Below are 21299 nucleotides of genomic sequence, written 5' to 3'. Positions count from 1 at the left end.
CCCCCACATCAGGAGAGGGTCCGAGGCCACAGCTGGGGCCTCATCACCCCAAAGCTGATCCCTCCCAGGCCCTTCTGGAGCAACCTGTGTCCTGCAGCAGGTGAGCAGAGCCTGGCTGGAGGAGCTGCTCACCGGGAGCTTTATCAGGGAGCTTCATTCCATGTCCTGAGCCCGGCCAGGGGAGTGCCTGAGATATCAGGAGTGATGGAACACCAGGAGTGATGGAACACCAGGAGTGATGGGATATCAGGAGTGATGGACACCAGGAGTGATGGGATATCAGGAGTGATGGAACACCAGGAGTGATGGAACACCAGGAGTGATGGGATATCAGGAGTGATGGACACCAGGAGTGATGGGATATCAGGAGTGATGGAACACCAGGAGTGATGGAACACCAGGAGTGATGGGATATCAGGAGTGATGGGATGTGGGCTGGGGAGCGGCTGGAAGGAGCAGCACCCGCAAGGGAGGGGTGGAAGCGCTGGATGGGGATGGGGATGGAGCACAGGTGGTGATGCCCAGCTGGGCAGCAGGGCTGAGGGTGAGCAGCAGGTGCAGGATCAGCCAGGCTCGGCGTGGCAGGACAGAGTGCCAGCACCACCCGCAGGGGACAGGCGGGGGGACATCCCCGAGGGACCGAACGCCACCAAATCCCCCGGGTGCCGAGGCTCCGGCGGGAATCCCTCCCCGGGGATGCCCGCGGCCGCCTCGGGGGTGCCGCCCAGCCCGGCCCCTCCGTGCCCGGCCCCATCCGCGCTGCCCCGGCCCGGAGCATCCCCTGCGGGGCGTGCGGAGCCCCCGGCCCGCGGGGAAGGAAGGACGATCCAGCCCCGTCCGGCTGCGGCTTCCTCCGCAAGCCCTGCCTCGGTGCACGGTGCCCGCCCCCGGCCCTCCCCCGGCTCTCCCCGCTCCGAGCGCCCCGAGCCGGCCGGGCCGAGCCGAGCCGAGCCGCGCCGCCGCCGGGGGAGCCCCCGGAGCGCAACAGTTCCCCCCAAGCTGCAGCCGCCGCCCCCCGCGCCCGGGGGAACCCCGGGGGAGCCCTCGGCACCGGGAGGAGGCTGCGCGGAGGAGCCGCCGCCGCTGGGCTGAGGCAGCGCCCGGAGCTGCCCGGAGCTGCCCGGATCCGGCGGTTCTGCCTCTGCCGGCGATGGAGCGGAGCGGAGGGGCCGAGCCGCGGCTCCTCCCGGCCGGGCGCAGCCGCCCCATCCTCCGCCTGCGGGAGCGGAGCCGCCCCGCCGCCGGGCAGCGACCCCTCCGCTGAGCCCCCCCGGGCATCCTCGGAACCTCCCGAGCCTTTGTGCAGCCCCCAGACCCCTTTGTGCAGCCCCCAGCCCTTTGTGCTGTGCCCCCACCCCAGGCTCGCCGCCCCCGTGCATGCGGCCCCGGGCTGCGGGAGCCGCTGGCCATGGGCACCAAGCAGACCAAGGGCTGCCAGCCCGGCAGCGCCGGGGAGAGCCCCCCGGGCCACCACCGCAAGAAGGCGGCCCCCAGGGAAAGGGGCGATTTCCTGGCTTCCCTCGTGGCCAAGTCGGGCGAGAAGTTCGGCAAGGGCGCCGGCCCCAGCTTGCCCCCGTACCACCGGAGGATCTGCATGATCCAGGACATGCTGCTGCTGGTCAAGCAGGGCAGGCAGGAGGAGGCCACCGAGCTGCTGAAGAACCTGCGGCAGGTGAGTGAGGACGGGCGGCTTTCTGCGGGGGAAGGGGCTGAGCCGGGGAAAAGAGAGCCGGAGAATAACTCGTGCTTTGCTTTCGGTGGCAAACAGCGGCCACGCTCCGCTCCTGCGGCTCCGACTGGCGTGGAGTAATTTTGGGGAAGTGGCCGGGGAGCTGCGGGGTGCTCAGGGTGTCACAGAGGGGGAAATACCCCCAGGGAGGGGCTCGGCGGTGTCTGCAGCCAGCAAACGCTGCCGGGTGTGTTTTACCCTCTTCCCTTCCTTGTGGCTCTGGGGTTTGCAGCCTACTCCGAGTGGTTCCCACTCAACTTTCCAAAAGTTTGGTGTTTCAAGCAGCTCCGGAAAAGCGCCGAGGCAATTGGAGCTGGCAGCTTTTGAGAATCAGCTCTTTTCTTGCTGGCTCAGAAATACCCAGAGCTGGCAGCGTTGCTTTTTTATCTTTTTGGCGCACAATCGCCTGGTGGAGTTTTGCTGGTGTTGACTGGAGCTGGGAGAAACGAGAAGCTCTGGGGGAGTGGAGAATTAATTGTAGCGAGCCCGAGACCTTTTGCCTTGAAAAATCTGTTTGAGCTCGGCATTAGCTGGGAAGCAACAGGACGGAAAGTTGCTGTGAGCAAACAGAAAAGCAAATTAGCATTTAATCTTTTCCTGCTGATAGGTGCTGATAAAAACACCCGAGTGCTCTGGGCGTTTTCAAGGCTCTGAGGAGCAGCGAGTTTTCCATGCAAACCTAAAGCAGATCCATCTCCCAGCTCGGGTTTTCTCCCTCGGCTGCTCGGTGTAACCAGTTCTGCCAGCCGGGGAAAAGTTGTTCAGATCTCAGCTGGGCACGGGGAGCTGCTGTCTTGCCCCATAGTCTGTCCATGGGACTGCTCCAGTCTGGTTTTCTTTGGGGATTTTGTGTTTGGGGTTTGCTGCTCGTGGTTTTTTGCTGATAGCATTTCCTCCCCCCCCATTTTCTGGTCCAGGTAACTTTTCAGTGAGTGGATGTGTTGTTGTTTGGGGCATGTCCCCATTTAATCCATTTCCACTTCTCCCTCTGGCCTGCAGGTTTAGGATTATCTTTAGAGCAGCCCAGCTGAGAAATCCGAACTGTGTCATATGATTTTTCTTTTGGTATGGAAAACTCTCCCCACTTTCAATTTTGGGATAAAATACTTTCCCTGAGAGGAGTGTGCTGCCTCTCTGGGATTTGGGGGTGGAATTCCTTGGGACAGTGACCTCTCCATCTGGGATCTATGGGAGCGTGGGGGTTGAGTTGGGCAGCAGATCAGAGCCCAAATGTTGCACCCTCTCAGCCACGCCAAATCTTTATCGTTGTCGCAGCCCATTGGAGCTGGCAGAAGGGCAGGTGCTAATTTTAGAGGGTGTTTATCTCAAACACCTCCCCAAAAAATAAATCTTGGGGCCTGCAAAGTGCCAGGAATCACTCTCACGTTCTCCCTGGCTCCAGACTGGTTTTTCTCAGCGATGCTCAGGTCTGTCCTCACTCTCTGTGCAGAGTGAGGGAGCTGGCATGTGTCACCATGGATGCCCTAATGACAGACCTGGCCACAGGAGAACCCTCTCATCTCGCTGGAGATTGGGAAGAAAAAGCTAAAAATTAATCTTAAACTGCTGGGGGAAGCAAGGAACCTGTTACAGTCAGGTGCATCTCTGGCAGTGTCTCTGAAGAGCTCGCTCTGATAAAATATATCTTAGAGTGTCAAAACAGAGAACTCTCTGTCCTAGATACCATAATAGACTCCAAGCAGGTTTTTAATGAGGTGATATTAATCCCTGCCTGCAGGGAGGGAATGTGGGATGCCCCACTGAACAAATCCTGGCTGCTCTGGAGTTTTCCAGCAGCTGGATTTTGGGAGGGGATGTTTTAGGAGGGCATTGCTGGCTCCAAGGCACCACTGGGGCTGTTCCCACTCCAGCAGGAGCCTTCCAGAGCTGAGCCCTTGGAGTGTCCCAGCCTGAAAGTGAGGATTTGGGGAGAAGGATGAGCGTCCTCCTGTGGAAAGGGCTGGATGGATGAGCCTGCTGGGGCAGAGACTTTTCCCTGAGCCATTTTTAGGGTGTCTGTGCTCCATGAAGGTGCTGCTGTAAAACTGGGTGTTTTCCAGCAAAGCTGGGGTTTTCCCAGCAAACCCAGTGACCTGGTGCCCAGCTCTCAGCAGAGATTTTTTTAAATCCCAGGCATTTAGGTCACTGGGAGCCTTTCCACTGACTTCAGCCCAGGGTGCTGCTGAGGGGTGGCTGACAGCATCCCTGCCTTTGGAGAGGCTCCACAGTTGTTTTTGGAGCAGGATGAGCCCATGGCCAGAGCTGAAAATCTTTGTTTTTCAGGTCTCTGTGCCATAACACCCTGCCCTACCCACCCACTGCAAGACAGGGTCTGGGGGGCTTTTTTTGCTCCCACAAAAGGTGTGTTTGATAATCAGGGCAGGGCTGCAACGCTGTATTTTAAACCTGCTGGAGCAGGTCCTGCCCTTCCAGTCCCACCACTGGCACCAATGTCCACTGTGGCCTTTCCATTCCACCCATTTATTTAGAATTTATTTAGAGTTTATCCATCCTTCTCCCTTCCCTGAGGTGGCAGCGATGCTGTTTTCCTTACAGGCTCCTGTGAGGATTAATTTGTGTTTCTGGGAATGCCTGGAGGTTGCAAACAACTATAAAATACTGAGATACAAAGTGATTTTTCTGTTTTGGTTTTTCTTTGGGGTTTTTGTTGTTGTTGTTTTGTTGTTGTTGTTTAAAAATATAAAAAGCATGAAGAGCAGACAGACTTTGCTTCCTCAGAGAGGTCAGCAGTGGTCTCTGCTGTGGAGGCAATTTGATCCCACTGCCTGCCCCCAAAATAACACTCCTGTTATTCCTGCTGCCAGCAGCCATTCCAAAGGGTTTGTGCTCCTCTGGCACAGCCAGGCTAATTTAACATCGAGCTCCTGAGACACAGAATACTCATTTCTTTTTCCTTCTTTCTGCTCTGGAGCCCAAACCCAACACTGCAAAATTCAAACTCCCCAAATCCCAACAAGTGCCTGCTGCTCTCCTTGGCCCAGGTGTTTTCCCTCAGGTGCTGCAGGGAGGATGCCTCTGGCATAAATGCAGTGGGAAGCCACTGAAATAATTAACATTTGATTTAGGCTGGTGTTGGGAGTTGCCAGAGGCTTGCTGGTCACCTGGAGGGAGCTGCTGGAAGTAATTCCTGCACGGAATAACTTGGAATTTATCCGCCATGAAGCAACTTCCCAGGTTCACCTGGCAGCATCTTCTCTGCTTTCCAACAAGGAGATGCTGCAGGGAGAGGCCAAAAAATGAATTTATTCAGCACTTGGGACATGGGAAGCCACTCTCAGACCCCTCACTCCATCCAGGTGGGAGAATTCCAGCTCCACTATTCCCAGTGCCACCAGCTGCAGAGCAGGATAGGTTTGAACATCACAGAGCGTGGCACTTTTTATTTTGACTCTTTTTATTTTCTCCCCCGTACTGTTGAGTGTCAGTGGTTAAGGCAGCCAAACGCTGTCAGTATATTAAATTCTGGGAGTGCCTCTCCTGCTGGGAAGAGGATTTGTAAAACAAAGCATGTTTTCCTCCTCCCTGCTGCCAGAGGATCGCTTTTCCCAGGCGAGATGGGGAAGCGCTTCCCAGCACATTACGTTGCACTCAAGGAATTTGCCATTGGTTACGTGGAGCTTTTGCTGCTCTTCTGGGGCTGGGGGAGAGGGGAGGAGGAAGAGGAGGAGGAGGAGGAGGAATCCAGCAGACCTGAGCATCATCTGCACAGGGCAGGTGAGCAGCAGTTCCAGGAATTCAGTGGGGAAAGGGGGGAAAAGCAAAGCGTGGCAGTAAATGCCAGGGTGTGGCCAAAGCCAAATGCCAAGGTCCAAGGTGTGGCACGGCTGGCAAGGTGGATTCTGTGCCCTGCCAGCCTGGGGTGGGCAGTGCTGGGGTGGGGAGGGCCCCAAATGGGCAAAAACACCACCAAAAATCCCATTTGCAGCGAAGGGCTGGGAGCAAACGTGCTCTGTGCCCAGCAAACATTGCAGCCCCTCCTGGATGGGGCCCTGCCTGGGATCCCTGGGGTTTATCCCACAAAACCTTGAGGTTTATCCCACAAAACCTTGAGGTTTATCCCACAAACAGCCCCTGCCCCATCCCAGGGGGATTTTCCAGCCAGAGGTTGTGGGGAACAAGACACGACCTGAGCCGCCTGGGAACTGTGTGGCACAGGGATGCTTAATTAATGAATTAATGATGAATATCTTCATTGTAAGAGGGGCTTGACTGGTGGGGATAGTAAAACACCAAAAAAATTTTAAAATACTGCTGGAGACAGCTCGCTTTGGGCTCCTGTGACTTCCTCCTTGAGACACAAGAGCAGAGAAGAAATTAAAATATTTGTGGCTGGGCTCAGTGCTTGCCCCTGGCCCTGTGCACCCCAGCCATGGGGCAGCATTCCCATGGAAGCCATCCCAGGAACACTGGAGGAGCTCAGCACTGCTGAGTTTCCCCAAAAATGAGCACCTGGTCCCTCCTCCTGCGTGCTCAGAGCACCAGAGGTGACCCAGCCTGGGGTCCCTGGGCTCCTCCCAGCCTGTGGCTGCCAGCAGAGGACAGGGATGAGGAATTTTGCAGGATTTGGGGCTGTTTTTCCTCAGCTGGGAGCTGCTGGGGCTGAGGGAGGGCCCTGCCCTGGCTGCAGCAGGGCCCCACAGGGTGGAAGTTGGGTAACCCTGCTCTGAGAGGGGTGGCTTTGGGATGAACCCTCATTTCCTCTGCCTCAAGCTGCTGCTGAAACCCCACCAGGGCTCCCCACGCTGCTTTTTAACCCTCAGGCTGCTGGAGGCACTGACAACAAATCTCTGTGGTATTTGGGGTGTTCCCTGCCCCAAAAAGAGTTTCTGCTGCAAGATGTTCCCTCAGTTTGCCTCTTCCATCCTTCTGCTCCTCTTCCATGCCCTGTGGGATTTGCAGGTGGCTGTGCAGGCACAGGGTTGGGTTTAATGATTTCATGAACCCCCTGGAAGGTGGCTGCTGCTGCTGCTCCTGGGGGAAATGTGGTTTTGGAGGGGGAGAGGAAGGCTGGGAGAGCTGGGATGGGATATAAAGTGAGGGCTGGCCTGGGCTAGGCTGGCCTGGGCTAGGCTGGCCTGGGTTAGGCTGGCCTGGGCTAGGCTGGCCTGGGTTAGGCTGGCCTGGGTTAGGCTGGCCTGGGTTAGGCTGTGTGTAGCTGGAACAGAGATCAGGTCCTGCCTGTGCCCTCACTGCAGACAGAGATCTCCAAGCTGGCAGAAGTTAATGGTTGTTGTTCCACCCCAGCTCCTGTTCAGCACTTTCTCTGCTTATATAATAGCAGGAATGTGTCTTTTTTTTCCCCCCCCAGGCTCTGCTTTTTTCACACCTGATGTGAAATGCAGCAGCTGGGGGCTGCAGACAGCCTGGCACACAGCTTTTTTTCCCCCTCTATTTTCCTTTTTATCTTGTTTCAGGCTGTGAAAGCCCCGAGTGTGAGGCTGGCTGCTCTCCCTGGCAGCGTGGGTGTGTGGGCACAGCCTCCCTGCACATCCCTGGGCTGTGCTGGGGGGCAGGAATGGGGCTGGTGCACCTGAAATTCAGTGTATTGGAGCTTCAGTGCTTGGTGTGTTGGGGGATTTGTGGCTGTGGCCTTCTCTTAGCTAAGGGAGGTGGTTATATATTAATATTCATTTCATTCTCCTACAAGCAGTGTGGAATTTTTTAGTATTCAACATCTTCAGGTCCTGGCCAAATGCCTGATATGATTTAATGCCTGATTCCATTTCTCTTTCTCTGTGTGTGTGTCTCAGCCTCCTTCTCCTTCAAATTTTGGAGAAAAGATCACTTCATGGTAAATTTAATCTTGCCTGTAAAAGGAAAAGCAAATTGTCCATTCCATTCCTCTCCAGGCCGAAGGTTTTAGCTCCAATTACTCCTGGCTCTGACCTTGCTGCTTGGAGAGCAGGAGCTGCTTGGAGCTTTCCAGCATTCTCAGATCTTTTCAAGACTCTTTATCTTTCAGCCTTGGTGTCTTTCAAAGGCAGAGGCTCTTCCTTTGTGCGAGGCTTTGAGCTCTGGAGAGAGCCTGGACAGGCAGCAGAGCCCAGGGGAGGGAGCTGCCTTTCCCTCATGCCCTGGGGTATCCCAGTGGATATTTCACTCCTCAGGGCCTCTTTATATCCCAGCAATCTCCCCAGGGCCCTGCCTGTCCTGCTTTGCAGAGCAGGACTCAGGTTTGATGTTGGTGGGGGAATTTCTTTATGGGATGTTTCTGCCTTTTCCAGCGGTCCCAAAGTCCTTGTTGGAAAACCATGGAGGTTTTCCTTGAGGTCTGCTCCTGCCCAGCCCTGGGTCCTGCTGCTGGCTGCAGATTTCAGTCCCTGGATGTCCCCTTTGTCCCCAGTCCCCTTTGTGGGATTGCTTTCTGAGCAGCTTCCCAGTCCAGCCCCTGCTCCCACTGCTGCTGCCCATTCCCAGAGGTGCTCAGGGGTTGCATTTGGGGGAGATTTCAGCAAGGCAGCAATGTTAGTTCCAGTTCTAGCAGCAGTTGTGTGGAAATGAAGGTTGGTTCATTAAAGGAGAGGCTGAGCAGCCAGCCTGGAGCAGGAGCAGGGATTTTTTTGGAGGATGGGGATTTGTGTGCTGGGTTTTTCAGCTCCTTGCTTTCTGTTTAGGCACAGAAAGTGAGGAAATGGGTGTTAGGGACAGGACCTGCAGCTCTGTGGGAGCTGCAGCTCTGATTTCTACCCTCAGCATGCAGAACACACCGAGGTAAGCGAGCTCTGTCTGTCCCTGCCTCCCACTCCAAGGACGAGCTTGGAAAGCATGAGACTAAAACCTCCTTGAGCAGCTCCTGTGCCTTCACCTCTGCTTGTGCAGAGATCCCCTGGCTGTCAGAGCACAGGGCTTTGTGCCAGGAGCCCCGGTTTCCATGGCTGGGAAATTCCCAGAGCTGCCTCTTTTCCTGTCCCAGGGGATGAGCCCGCTCTGGGGCTGGGAGCAGATAATTCCTGCCCAAGGCCAGGATCTTGGCACAGCACTGAAACCCCAGCAGGGGAAAGCAAAGGCAGCTGAGGAAGGAGAGCAGACTGGGGTGGGAAATGGTTGTTTTGGCCAGGGATGTGCTGAGGGTTTTTCCTGGGACACCCCTGTCCCTGTTCCCAGCCTGCTGCAGAGCTGCTGGTGGAGCACGGGGCTCCTGCTGGGGCTGCTTTGGGATTTGGGGCATCCCCAGCCCCTGTGGGAAGTGGGAATCAGGGGTTGGGGGGTTTGGACCTCAATAAAAAAAATCCCAATTCCCTCACAAGGATGAACTGAAGCTGCTGCAGCCTCTGCCCCAGGTTTGGTTGGTGTTGAACAAACCCCGGCTCCAGGTTCAGCCTGAGCTCCCCAAAATCAGGGCAGAGAAGCCCAAATCTCTGCAAAAACAGCACTCAAACCTCACCAAACAGTCCCAAAGCCTTGGTTCATCCCAGAACCCCTCTGTTTATTTCCATTTGGATACAGCTCTCCCCTCTCCAGAAAGGATTTGGGGGAAATCTTGCTCCCAGATATCTCAGTGAGATTCCTGGGCTTGCAGAGAAACAATTTGGGAGGAGAGTGTGAATGATCTACACTCATGATTTACATCCAGCCAAAATCATGCAGGATTGGATTAAATCTTGATTTAAGGAACCCTTTTTTTTTTTTTTTTTTGTGTGTGTGTGTGGTTAGGATTTTTTGGGGGTTATTCTATATGAAAGAGGATGTTTTCCTGTTTGCTTGTAAAAAGCTGCTCCTGCTTGGTGTAATTGGATACTTCCTTTTCTGAGGAGGGAGCCTGGTGTATCTGGGGACATTTATTTAGGCAGCTGTGTGGCTGGGTGAGGAATTTTGTGTGGTTTTATTCTGGTGGGAAATGGTGAATTCGGGGTTTGCAGGGTTGATTGATCCTTTTGTATTTCTGACTCGAGTTACAGGGAAGTGAAAGCAAGTTTAAAGAGCAGAAAAGTGGTTTTTAATGTTTTTTGATCAGTTAATACACTCAAAATATGCTGGATAGGAAAGCAGACAAAGTAAATGTCTCAAAACAGATTTTGCATTTAAAACTGGTTGATTCATTAAGTGGAGTATTCATTGTGCATCATGAATTACACTTCTGGTCACCATAATTACAGATCTTGGTCTCTCAGGTTGAAGTTTTACTTGCAGATTGGAAAACGTGCATTTCTCCTTTGTACTTCTGATTTTTTCATTGACTTGCTGAAATTCAGCATTAAACTGGACTAAGTGAATGAAAATCCTTGAAATTGGAACAGAACCTTAGGATTGTGGAGTGAAACATTTGAATTAACTGAAATTAAGATGTTTTCTTTGTCCTTGTGAGAGAACCAAACTCTCCCCAAAGCTGTGTTTGCACTTTTTTCTGGTTGTTTTTATCACTGACTTCCCTGAAATCATTGGCAGCCATGTCCTGAGCTAAAAGAGTTGTTTAAAATTAAATAATATTTTAAATTTTAAAAATTAAAGCCTGACCAGAGGTCGGCATCAAATTGCTGGTTTGAAATCTGGGTGGTTTAAAGTATTCAACGTTTAAAGCTACTTTATACAGCAGCATTAATTGAATTTTAATATCACTGAATTGAAGTCTTGGGCAGCTCAGTCATTAATTCTTCCTTAGCAAGTTTGGGCATTTCCTGGTGACTTTGATGAGCTCAAATCCTTTATTTTTGGGTTTCTCTGGAGAGACTGAGCCAGCTGGGAGGAGCCCACCTCCAGTTTGGAGGCACATGCCAAGGTGGAGCCTCAAAGGAGCATCCAAATTCCCTGGTGCCAGACAGGGAGGCAAGGTGCTGTGAATTCTTCAAGAAAGATTTTACCTTCCAACCTTCTTCAAATACCAAATACCAGATCCCAGCCCTGCTCTACCTGATGCTTCAGAATCTGATGCTGCAAAGAAAACCATGCAAGCATGGCATAAAACATGGGAAAAGCTTCATTTCTTCCCTTCATCCCCCAAACTGACTTTGATACAAGTCAGGGCTGAGGTTCCCAGCTCCCTGTGGTGTGGGCACAGCACTGATTGAGTCTCAGGATGGGAAATGGGAGATTTTTGAGCCACCCTGCAAAAAATGAGGGTAATTTGCCCATACTGATGGTCTCATCCATTCCCTTGCCCATTTTTCTGTGGCTGTTTGGAGAGGAAAGCCTCCTCTCAGCAGCTCCAAAATCGATGTTTTATTGTGTGTGTGCCATTGCCAGGCTGTTTAATGGGGTCACAGAGTGCCTGGCCAGCACAGCTGGGCTGGGTGTGCTGGATTTGGGGGGAATTCAGAGCATCCAGCAGGTGTGGAGCTGTTCCTGCTGGGTTTGGGACTCTGCCTTTCATCCCCTCTCTGGATTAGAGCTGGAACTCCTCACCAGGTACCCCAAAAGCACAGAGTGTCACCAGTGTGGGGGGGTCAGAGGGGCTGCCAGGGCTCCAGGCTGGCAGAGGGGAGCTGTGGATGGGATGTTGGGCAGGAATTGTTCCCTGGCAGGGTGGGCAGGCCCTGGCACAGGTGCCCAGAGCAGCTCTGGCTGTTCCATCCCTGGAGGTGCCCAAGGCCAGGCTGGAGCTCCCTGCTCTGTGGAAGGTGCCCCTGCCCATGGCAGAGGAGTGGGAATGAGATTAACTTTGAGGTCCCTTCCCACCCAAACCAGTCTTTGCACAGATTTGTGGATTTGGGAAGGGGAAATGTGTCTCAGCAGGGCGTGCACAACATCTGCTCTCCAACATCTCCTTTCTCAGCACAAAAATCCAGTCCTTTCCATGGCATTCTTCTCTCTTGCCTTGCTGCTTTAGAACAAAGGTGGCAGCAGCCCCAGGAGCTGCCAGGACTCCAGGTTTTCCTGGATTTTAGGATGTGTGCATCCCTGTAAAGGCCCTGGGGGCCTGGTAAACAACAGGGGTGTGGGTGTGCAGCATCCAGCACAGCTCTGCTCCCACGTGGGGAGCAGCTGCTGGAGCTGTACCACTTCCAGGCAGGAATTCCTGGCATTTCTTGGCAGGAGAAAACGTCCCAAAGCTGACTTTCCAGTCCATGGCACTGGCCATTCAGTGGAAAGGCTGAGCTGTAGAACAGGAGCAGCTTTGGTGCTGCTCCTGAGCTCTCCATGCACAGCTTGGTTTTCCCTCTGGTTTCCTTCCCACCCCATTGGTGTTCAGAGGAGGAGGATGGAGACTCTGGCCATGGTGCAAGTGACAGGGAAAGTTTTGGCTGTGACAAACTTCTCCATCCATTTTTAGATGTAAAGCAGTTCTCAGATGGGATGAATTCCCTGAAACGTGGTGAGGAATCTTTGCTTGGGGTGCTTTCATCTCTTGCCCATCAGCTGCTGTTCTCCCCAGCACAAAGAAAATAAATCAGCCAAACTCCTCTCCTGAAAGAAAATAAATCAGCCAAACTCTTCTCCTGAAATATTTTTTTTTTTAAAAAAAGACCTTTTAGTTTTGCCTCATCACATAAATCAACTTTATTTTCCACGAGGACTCGTGTTTGCTTGTGTGCCCTCCCTTTGGAAGAGGGCAAAAATACAGGAGCCTGGAAGATTCCCAAAGGCAGGGATAGAGTGCCATTCCCCCAGGCTGAGATCATCCCATTGATGCCAGGAGGGTGGGAATGACATTGTGCAAAATCCTGGGGGGACCCAGCACTGCCCGAGCTCCCCTGGGATGTTCCAGCTCTGCCTGACCCATCCCAGAGCCAGCAGGGAAATGCTGGAATCCCCATCCCTGGAGGGGTTCATGGCATGTGGGGACATGGTTTAGGGGTGGGTCAGTGGTCAGACTTGAGCTTTCCCACCCTAAATAATTCCAGGGTTCTTTATCAGGGAAAAGCTTCTCTACTCCTCATTTTTCAGAGGGAATGGAGGAGCAGAGGGGCTGAGCATCCCTCTGGCAAAGGGAATTCCCAAGAACAGGAATGAAGTGCACACAAGTGGCAGGGACCACGAGTAGGGCTGGGAGCAGCTGCTCCTTATCTCTTCCTGAGCAGGCACATCAGAGAAGATAAAGTAAAAAGGGAAAAGATAACACAGATTGAGTCAGCCTGGCTCTCAGAGGGAGCTTTTTCCAACCTGTTTACTTGTCACTGATGATTTTAGCCCAGCCTCTGGGTCTTCAGAGAAAACCAAGGGTTTTTTTCCTCCTGTTTCATGCCTTGCAAAAGGGAATCTTTCTTCCAGCCATGAATTTCTGGCATTTCTTGGCACGGGGAGAAGGCCCCAAGGCAGGTTTAGTGTCACTGGGTGCTAAATGCCACCCCACATCTCGTGTGTGTGAGGCTGGAGGTGTCTGGTTCACCACCCACCAGTGGCTCCTCTACTCTAAAAGCAGCTCAGGGTCTGTGTTAGTCATGTTTTAATGATATTGGAGTCAGCTGCTCGTGGCTGTTTGAGGAATTCCAGCCCAGGGCTGTGGATGTCCCAGGGAAGGGAGCAGGGAAGGGGAGGCTCAGCACAATGAGCTCATCCTGCCTTTCCTCTTGCTCAGCTCATCATCCTGCATCAGGTTTCAGGGATTATTCAGTGATTGTAGCTGGGAAACGAGATTAAGGATTTGGTGCTGTGTCCTGAAAGTTTCTGGGGCTCTTCTTCCTCCGCTGTGAACTTCAGGAGGAGCTGCTGGTGTAAAAAATATCAGCTCTGGCTGCTTTGGAGTTGGAAAATCAATGTTCTGGGCTTGCAATGGCAGAGCTGGGAGCAGGAGCTGCAAGGCACAGGCTTTGTTGTGGCACTGTGGGAATATCCTGTGGCCACAGGGTTCCATGGGACCCAGCTGAGTGCTCCAGGAGGGCTCAGGGAAGCAGGAGGGATTAGCAGGGTGCTCTGTTACCCTTGGCATCCCAGGCTTCTCCCTGGGGACACTTCCTGGGCTGGTGACACATTGTAGGGAATGAAGGGAATATCCCAGGGCATGGAGACAGGGATGCTTTGCTGCCATTGCTGCTCTGGAGCTGCTCCCTGCCTTGTTCCTGGGGGTGTTTTGGTGCTCCCCCCCACAGCCAGGGCTGGGGAGAAGCCCCAGATGGGAGGAAACTCCTGATCCTGAGCCCTGCACAGCAGCTGTGACTCAGCAGTGAGAGCAGCAGCTTTGCCATGGATCCTCTCCTGCAAAGGGAGCTCCAGGCGTGGATTTCATCACCCAGCTCTGGCTCCTTCTCCTCCTGGGGCCACAGATCCCTCACAGGCTCCATTTCCAGGGCCCATAGATCCCATACAGGCTCCATTTCCAGGGCCCACAGATCCCTCAGAGGCTCCATTTCCAGGCCCACAGATCCCTCACAGTTTCCATTTCCAGGCCCACAGATCCCTCACAGCCTCCATTTCCAGGGCCACAGATCCCTCACAGCCTCCATTTCCAGAGCCACAGATCCCTCACAGCCTCCATTTCCAGGGCCACAGATCCTCACAGGCTCCATTTCCAGAGCCACAGATCCCTCACAGTTTCCATTTCCAGGGCCACAGATCCTCACAGGCTCCATTTCCAGGCCCACAGATCCCTCACAGGCTCCATTTCCAGGGCCACAGATCCCTCACAGGCTCCATTTCCAGGGCCCACAGATCCCTCACAGTTTCCATTTCCAGAGCCACAGATCCCTCACAGGCTCCATTTCCAGGGCCCACAGATCCCTCACAGCCTCCATTTCCAGAGCCCACAGATCCCTCATAGTTTCCATTTCCAGGGCCACAGATCCCTCACAGGCTCCATTTCCAGGGCCACAGATCCCTCACAGGCTCCATTTCCAGGGCCACAGATCCCTCACAGGCTCCATTTCCAGGGCCCATAGATCCCTCACAGGCTCCATTTCCAGGGCCACAGATCCCTCACAGGCTCCATTTCCAGGGCCCATAGATCCCTCACAGGCTCCATTTCCAGAGCCACAGATCCCTCACAGTTTCCATTTCCAGGGCCCACAGATCCCTCACAGCCTCCATTTCCAGGGCCACAGATCCCTCACAGGCTCCATTTCCAGGGCCCATAGATCCCTCACAGGCTCCATTTCCAGGCCCACAGATCCCTCACAGTTTCCATTTCCAGGCCCACAGATCCCTCACAGGCTCCATTTCCCTGGCAGAAGCTCCCTGGTCCAAGGTGTGTTTTGTGTCTGATCCTCCCGAGCTGCTCTGGCATCTCCACTGGGAAATGGAATATCAACAACGGCAATTTAATGGCCCTGGCTGTCAAACAAAGCAGAAATATTTGGATTTTAGAGGGGGGTTGGCACCTTTTATTGCTGGAAACAGGATGTGGTAGTGCCTGTCCCATGTTCCTGCTTCTCCTTGCCTGCCCTGTGGGTTTGGGGTGCAGAGAGCAGCCCTTTCCCCTGTAGGGGACCCAGACCCCACAAACAGCAAAGCAGAAAAGCTGTTTATTACCTGTGTCTGTGCAGCAGCCCCAGTGAAACCTGGGGTGGATTTCCCTTCTCAGCCAAGCACAGAGGCTCTCAGGCCATTTTGGGGTTAATCTGTCACAACTCTGGGGCTCAGGACCAGCAGCCACCACCCTCTGGCCTTTCTGGAGCCTGGTGTGTGGTGAAATAAAGAGAATTTTGATGGTATTTACTGGAAATGCTTGCTGGCTCTGGAGGGCAGAGCACTCTCCATCAGCCCAGCCTGTGTCCCCTGGGATCTCATTCCCTGATTTTGTGCAAAATGCTTCTTCCACTGCTCACTTGAGCTCATCTCACTCTGGGGTCTCCCACTCCTTCCCTGGCAAGGGAACTGGGTGGAGGAAAGAAGTTTTGCTTAACAAAAGCCTTCATGAAGCACTCTGCTAATCCAACCCCCTTGGCTCCAGAGGGATTTAAACATGTGCTTGTAGTTAATCAGGTATTTAAGTGGTTTTCTGACTTGGCAAGCCTGAGAGGAGCTATCCCAGAGGAGGAGGAGAGTAGAGCCGTGGCCTCCCAGCTGGAAGGGTTTGGAAATGGGGGTGTTGAGGGCAGCAGTGCCACTTTGGGGGCTGGGTTTGGCTTTCTGTGACTCAGTTTCTCCTTTTGTTCAAAGGCACCCCAAAAGGCAGTGGTTTGGTGAAACAGGAGCTGGGGACAGTGTTTGTCAGTAAATTCAGCTGGGCTGGCAGTGGGGGCACAGGAAAGGTCCTGCCAGGGGCTGCTGAATTCAGAACTGGCACATCCTGGACAGGAGACACTCAGGGTGAGGAAGGATTTTAAGGGAAATCATCCCCCCCTCACTCTTGGAAAAGCTGCTTGGGGAACTCCCAGCTCCATGTGGGGCAGCTCAGGAGAGGTTCCATGGAGTGTGAGGAGGGAGATTTTTCCCTTGGCTCATGGATTTCACCCCTGAGCAGGGAGGTTTTCCCAGCTCAGTCTCTGATTTTCTTGCTGGGTATTTCTGCTGGGATTGCTCTGGAATTTGTCTCCACTTAACCACCCAGCGTCCCAGCACTGATGTTATTATGCAAAGTGTAGATTATTTAACCACACAAGGTTTGTTTTTTTTTAATTTATTGATTTGACGTTGCTTTGAATCCCATTACAGGAATCTGCTTTATTAATGGACTTTGTCCATGCTTGAGATTAACTGGGGATGCTGGATTTGCAAATGAAAGAATTGGAATTCATGTTGTCCATATTAATTACTTGGGTGATGCTGGCTTCCTTGGGGAAACCTTTATTTTTATTCCACTCCTGTTGCTTTGTCTTAATTCAGAAAATGAGTTTGGTGCTGTGGGATTGGGTTGGTTTTTCTCCTTTGCTGGAATTCCCTTTTAACAATTAGGAAGATACTAAATGGTTTCATGGAATAGGCTGCTCCTGAGGATAAATTTTAATACAAAAAAGGGACAGGGAGCTTTTATTTCAATGTTTTGTTCAACCCCACTTCCTCCTCTTTTGCTTTGAGCTAAAATCTCTCTGTATCTTGCTCCTGCTAAATCTTTACCTTGCAAAATCTCCTAATTCCTGCAGTGACACTCAGCCAGATTCTTGTGCTGAGTAATTCCACTCTCTTTGCTGGTTAAAATCCAGGGATATGCCTGGATTTTGGTATGTCCAGGTATTGCTATTGATCCAAACCCATTTTTTCCCTGTGCTCCTCCCACCCAGGCTCCTGCAATGGTGTAAATGGCCCAAAAAAAAAAAAAAAAAAAAAGAGTTTGGCATGATTTTATGGGAGTCAGCTGCAATTTGTTCACTTAAATTGTCTTTTTGTCATGCTTGCATTATTCCACAGCAGCCAGTTTGGAGAGTTAATTGAATATTTGTGTCTCTCAACGATGCCTTCAATTACTTCCATTGAATAACTCTGGGAGAGAGCTGTGATGAGGAATCACTGATGCTTATTTTCTGTATCAGAAATATCTGAGCCTTTATTCCAGCACCTATTAAAGGATGCCAAAACATTCCTGGAGTCTCCCACCCCGAAATTCCATCCTTTTGAAGCAGAGTTTAGCATCCATTGAGCATTAACAATGCATCCCTCCATGGCTAATGCAATAATAATCAGCTCAGGGCTTGGAGGTGGGAGCAGCTTTCAGAGAGCAGTTCTTGGGTTGCAGCCTCTCATTGTGTGTGCAGGAGTGGATTGATTTCTGCTGGGTCCAGGAGGCTTCCAGGTGAGGCAGGAACATCATTATTGATGCTGCAGGTTCTGGGGGAGGGTGTGGGAGTGTTTCCCAGGGCTGGGCATCAAAACAAAACCCCTGGATAGCCGTGGGCAATCCCCACCTCAGGATTTTTGGCTGCATTGATCAATCCCCCAATATTTTCAACTTTTTTTTTTTTCCCCTATTGTTGGATTGCAACAGCTCTGCTGGCTGAGGAGGGCAAGGGGAGCCATCAAAAGCAACATTTTTGGAGTGGATAAAAAAGCAAATGTGTTGTTTCAAGTGAGATTTGCAATTCCTTCTGCTTCTGCCTGCTCCTGGGAACAGCAGGTCAGGATGGCTCAGAGAGGGCTTTTAACCTGCTGTACATCAGGAGACCCACGCTGGCCTCCTCCTGAAGCCTCTCCTGGTGACAGCTGCTGGGCCAGGACCATAAATCCTGATTCCTGCCTAAGCAAAGCCTGGCTTGGAATTAATGGCAGAGCCTGGCAGCTCGGGCAGGGTTGTGTTAATTGTGAAGGGAGGGCAATTTGGAGAAGGTGCCTGGATTGGAGGAGTGGGAGGGGAGGACCCCCAGTGTCTCATTTGCTCTGTTAGACCGGGGCTGAGCTTTCCTGCATCCTCCATCCCATCAGCCAAAGCTCAGCTCCAGCAGGACCCAGGTCCTGTCCCAGGCACAATCCCTGACAGCAGCTGGGGACCATCTGGCCCAGCTGCAGAGCATCTGTTCTGCCATGCTGGGCTCTCCTCAGCCCAGTCCTGCTCCTTCCCTTGCTGGGATCCGTTCCTTCTTCCCTCCCAATTCCCCTGAACTCAGAGGACCTTCATCACCTGTGAGACCCCTGCCCCTTCCCCATTTTATAAGCTACAAGAATGTAAAATTTGGTGGATGATTGGTTGACGATTTATGATCCTGATTTATATTTTTGTTTGGTTTTTTTTGGGGAGGGTTAGTTTCATGTTTGTTTTGGGGTGATTATGGAATGATGATGACAGTTGGTTATTGTTTTTGATACTAGGAAATATAGAGGAAGGTTAAGTGGAAGTGTATTGGTGATAAGTGATTTGGATAATGTAGGGATATAGGTTTAACAGGAGTGGTGACACCAGAATCACCTGGGGAAGGACGGGGGTGGCAGGATGGACAGGCAGCACCAGCCTTGGTGCCTGTTTGAGTCATCCCTGAGGCTGGGCCATCTGGGTGAGGCTTTTTGGACTCTTTTCCCAGCAGAGATGTTTGCAGGGCTGTGCAGAGCTGGGGTGTCTGGCTCACAGAATGCTGGACATGGGGGTGAGGAGCAGACTGCACCGAGGGCTCAGTGTTGATCCAACAGCTCCCATCAGCTGGAGGGGGTGTGGGGAGCCTGGTGTGTGGTTCCCAGCAGGGAATTGTGTGATTGGAATGTGATTGGAATGCTGCTCTTGTGCCAGGAGCTGTTCACTTGCTGCAGGCCCAGACACCGGGGCGGTCTCACACGGGCAGTGGAAACCATGAGGGCGAGTGATTGCTCCCCATCTGACAGTGCCATCCTCTACTTGTGAACCTCTTCCCCTTTCCTGCAAGGATCCCAGTTCTGCTTTTCTCTTTTGTTCCTGTAAATACTTATTTTAGGGTTGTTAGTGGATTTACTGCTTGTGAGGGCAGGGCAGGAGAGCTGCACACACACATAAAAATCTTCAGTGGCCGTCAGGCATCTCCTGTCACCTCCCAAGGACAAGAGTTGTCTGAGCCTCGGGTTACCTCTAAAAAAAACCATGGGGTGCTGAAGCAAATCATAAAAATCTAACTAATATGGATGGGTGATCAGCTGCAGAACAGATGGGGCTGGTTTGGGCTGGGAGAGGGGGCAGGAAAACCAGGCAGAGCTCGGTGCTCACTGTGCTGGGAAACAAAGGTGAGAGCAACACGAGGGGGATTTTCCTGCTCCAGCTGCCTCAACATTGAATGTCTAGGATCAGCTAATTAGAGGGGCTTTTCTTGGCAGGTAAATGAGAGAGACAAGCTCATCCAGGGACTGAGTCAGCCCAGCTGTCTCCGAGCAGGATGAATCACCGTCCTCATAGGAATTGACAGCACACTGAGCTTAGGTGGCAGCTCTGGCTCCTTCCCTGACAGGAGATAATAGGCAGCCTCTCCTCCAAGTCCATTTTCCAGCAGGGATCTAGAAGGCTTTTGCAAGTGGAAATAAGTAGTTTTTTTGCAGCTGGGATCTGGTAGCACAGTGTGGTTGAGGCTGGGGCTGATCCTGGGAATCAGCCCTGTGCTGGGGCAGGAGTTCCTCTGCAGCCCTGAGAGCTGCTGGTCACAGGGCCAAAGGGATGAGAAATTGAGAAATTGATGAAGATGATGAGAATTGATGAATTCTGCTCCTGACCTGTGGTTTGGATACTCCAGGCAGCACCTGGGATGCTCCAGGAAGCTCTTTGGGCAGACACACGAGGATGGAAATGGCAGATTTGATTAAATTGGTTCTATTTTCATTTAATGCTTCACTGCAGAGCTCTGAAGGGGGGCCCAGCAGCCAGACTGGAGCTAACAGGGTGGATGTGGTGCAGGGTTGATGCATGAACCTTTTCCTTTGGGTTTTAGCCAGGAATCTGTGGGGCTCTGATGGAGCTGAGGGGGTGGGAGAGTGACCCCTTAGCTGTGCTCTGCTCAAATCCTCCTTGACCTGCAGCTTTTTCTGCCTCTTCCCTTTGCAGGAGGAGAACTTTGTGGCATCACAGTCCTTGGGAGGGTTCTAAAGAGTCCCTTGTGCCTCTGGCAGGCTGGGCTGTCACCCATCCATCTGGGAGCAGCAGGAATAAGTGACAAGTGCCACCAGGAGCCATCTGGTGCAGGCTCTGCGTGGCCAGCAGGGTCCTGGCTTGGGGCTGCAGCCCCAGCTGGAGCCCCAGCCCCAGGCTTGGATGGAAAAGCAGGATTTGGGCAGCTCCTGCTGCTTTAGGAGGGATGAGTGGATGAGATTTGGTGAGCTCAAGGCAGAGTTGATTAAAGGCAGTGGTGGATGGGAATTGTTGGGGTTGTTCAAAGCAAATCCTGGAGTCACCTTACCCAAAAAGAACTTCCAGGCTTTTCCTGGGATCCCAGTGGCTCTGTAAACCAGCAGAGCTGAGGCCATCCTCATGAAACATCCTCAGGCACTGTCCTGAAGAAATGTTAACTGTGATCTGGCCAAATTCCAGTTGGAGTCATTGCCTTTGCCTGGCAGTATGAAATAAAAGAGCATTTTTCTGCAAGTCTCCTATTCTCAGTTGTTTATTATCTGGCTGGCAGCATCACATCTCTGCCCATTAATCCATCTCTCCAAGTTCCTCCAATTCCAGCCTCCTGGAGGGGGTTCAAGCTGCCACCATTTATTATTTGAGTCAGTCTGCCAGGGAAATATTTGCTGCTTCCCTGAAGCATCGACTCCCTTCTCTCTGTGCACCCTCAGTGCTTGAATGAGCCATTTGTGGCTCCCAAACTGATATTAACTCTGTGAAACAGAAAATACCCCACATATTTAATGCTGATTTTACTCTAGGCTGCTGAGTTGGACCTGAAATCTGCAGAAGCAGTTGCTGGTTTGTGTGGAGGTTCCCAGGGTGGCTTTTGGGATGCCCCATCCAGGTGTGCTGAGCTCCCAAATGCTGCCTGCCCTCCTCAAAAGTGCAAATTTGATCATCCCTGTGTGCCTGAGGGCTGGCTTTTGGTCCCAGAATATGTTGTGACATCATTACCTTTGGGGTGCTTTACTCTTCTCTCAACCAGAAATCAATTCCTGCCTTAAAAATCTTTTTGGGGAAAGGTGGGAGGAAGTGGTTGGATGTTCCTCACAGGACACAGGTTGTGTCCAAAATCCAGAAAAACACAGGGCTGAGTCCCATCCCAGCCCTCCCTCTGAGCTGACCTCCCTCCCCACACTAATCCCACCTGCTGGAATCATTTTTCCCAGATAACTTGGAGCAGATGGATGGAAAACTGAATTAATCCTTCTTTCCTTCAGTGCCTGACTCTTGTTTACAGCACCAACCTCC

The 21299-nt window shown here is 52.4% G+C and overlaps 1 protein-coding gene across 1 annotated transcript in view; it reads left to right on the top strand.

Annotated features, from left to right (window-relative positions):
* Positions 1 to 804: 804 nt before the first annotated feature.
* The window catches only part of LRRC75A (leucine rich repeat containing 75A), a 57443-nt gene continuing 36948 nt past the window's right edge, over positions 805 to 21299 (top strand). Inside the window, exon 1 of the mRNA XM_071447940.1 lies at positions 805 to 1672. Within this exon, the coding sequence (XP_071304041.1) occupies positions 1409 to 1672 (264 nt within the window). The 5' untranslated portion in view covers positions 805 to 1408. The remainder of the gene's footprint in view (positions 1673 to 21299) is intronic.

The sequence above is a fragment of the Agelaius tricolor genome, unplaced genomic scaffold (assembly GCF_023055355.1).
Source record: "Agelaius tricolor isolate 1412-34295 unplaced genomic scaffold, bAgeTri1.0.p SCAF_25, whole genome shotgun sequence".
Lineage (NCBI taxonomy): Eukaryota > Metazoa > Chordata > Aves > Passeriformes > Icteridae > Agelaius > Agelaius tricolor.
Note: the sequence above shows the minus strand (reverse complement) of the source record. Positions and strands in the feature narration are given on the sequence as shown.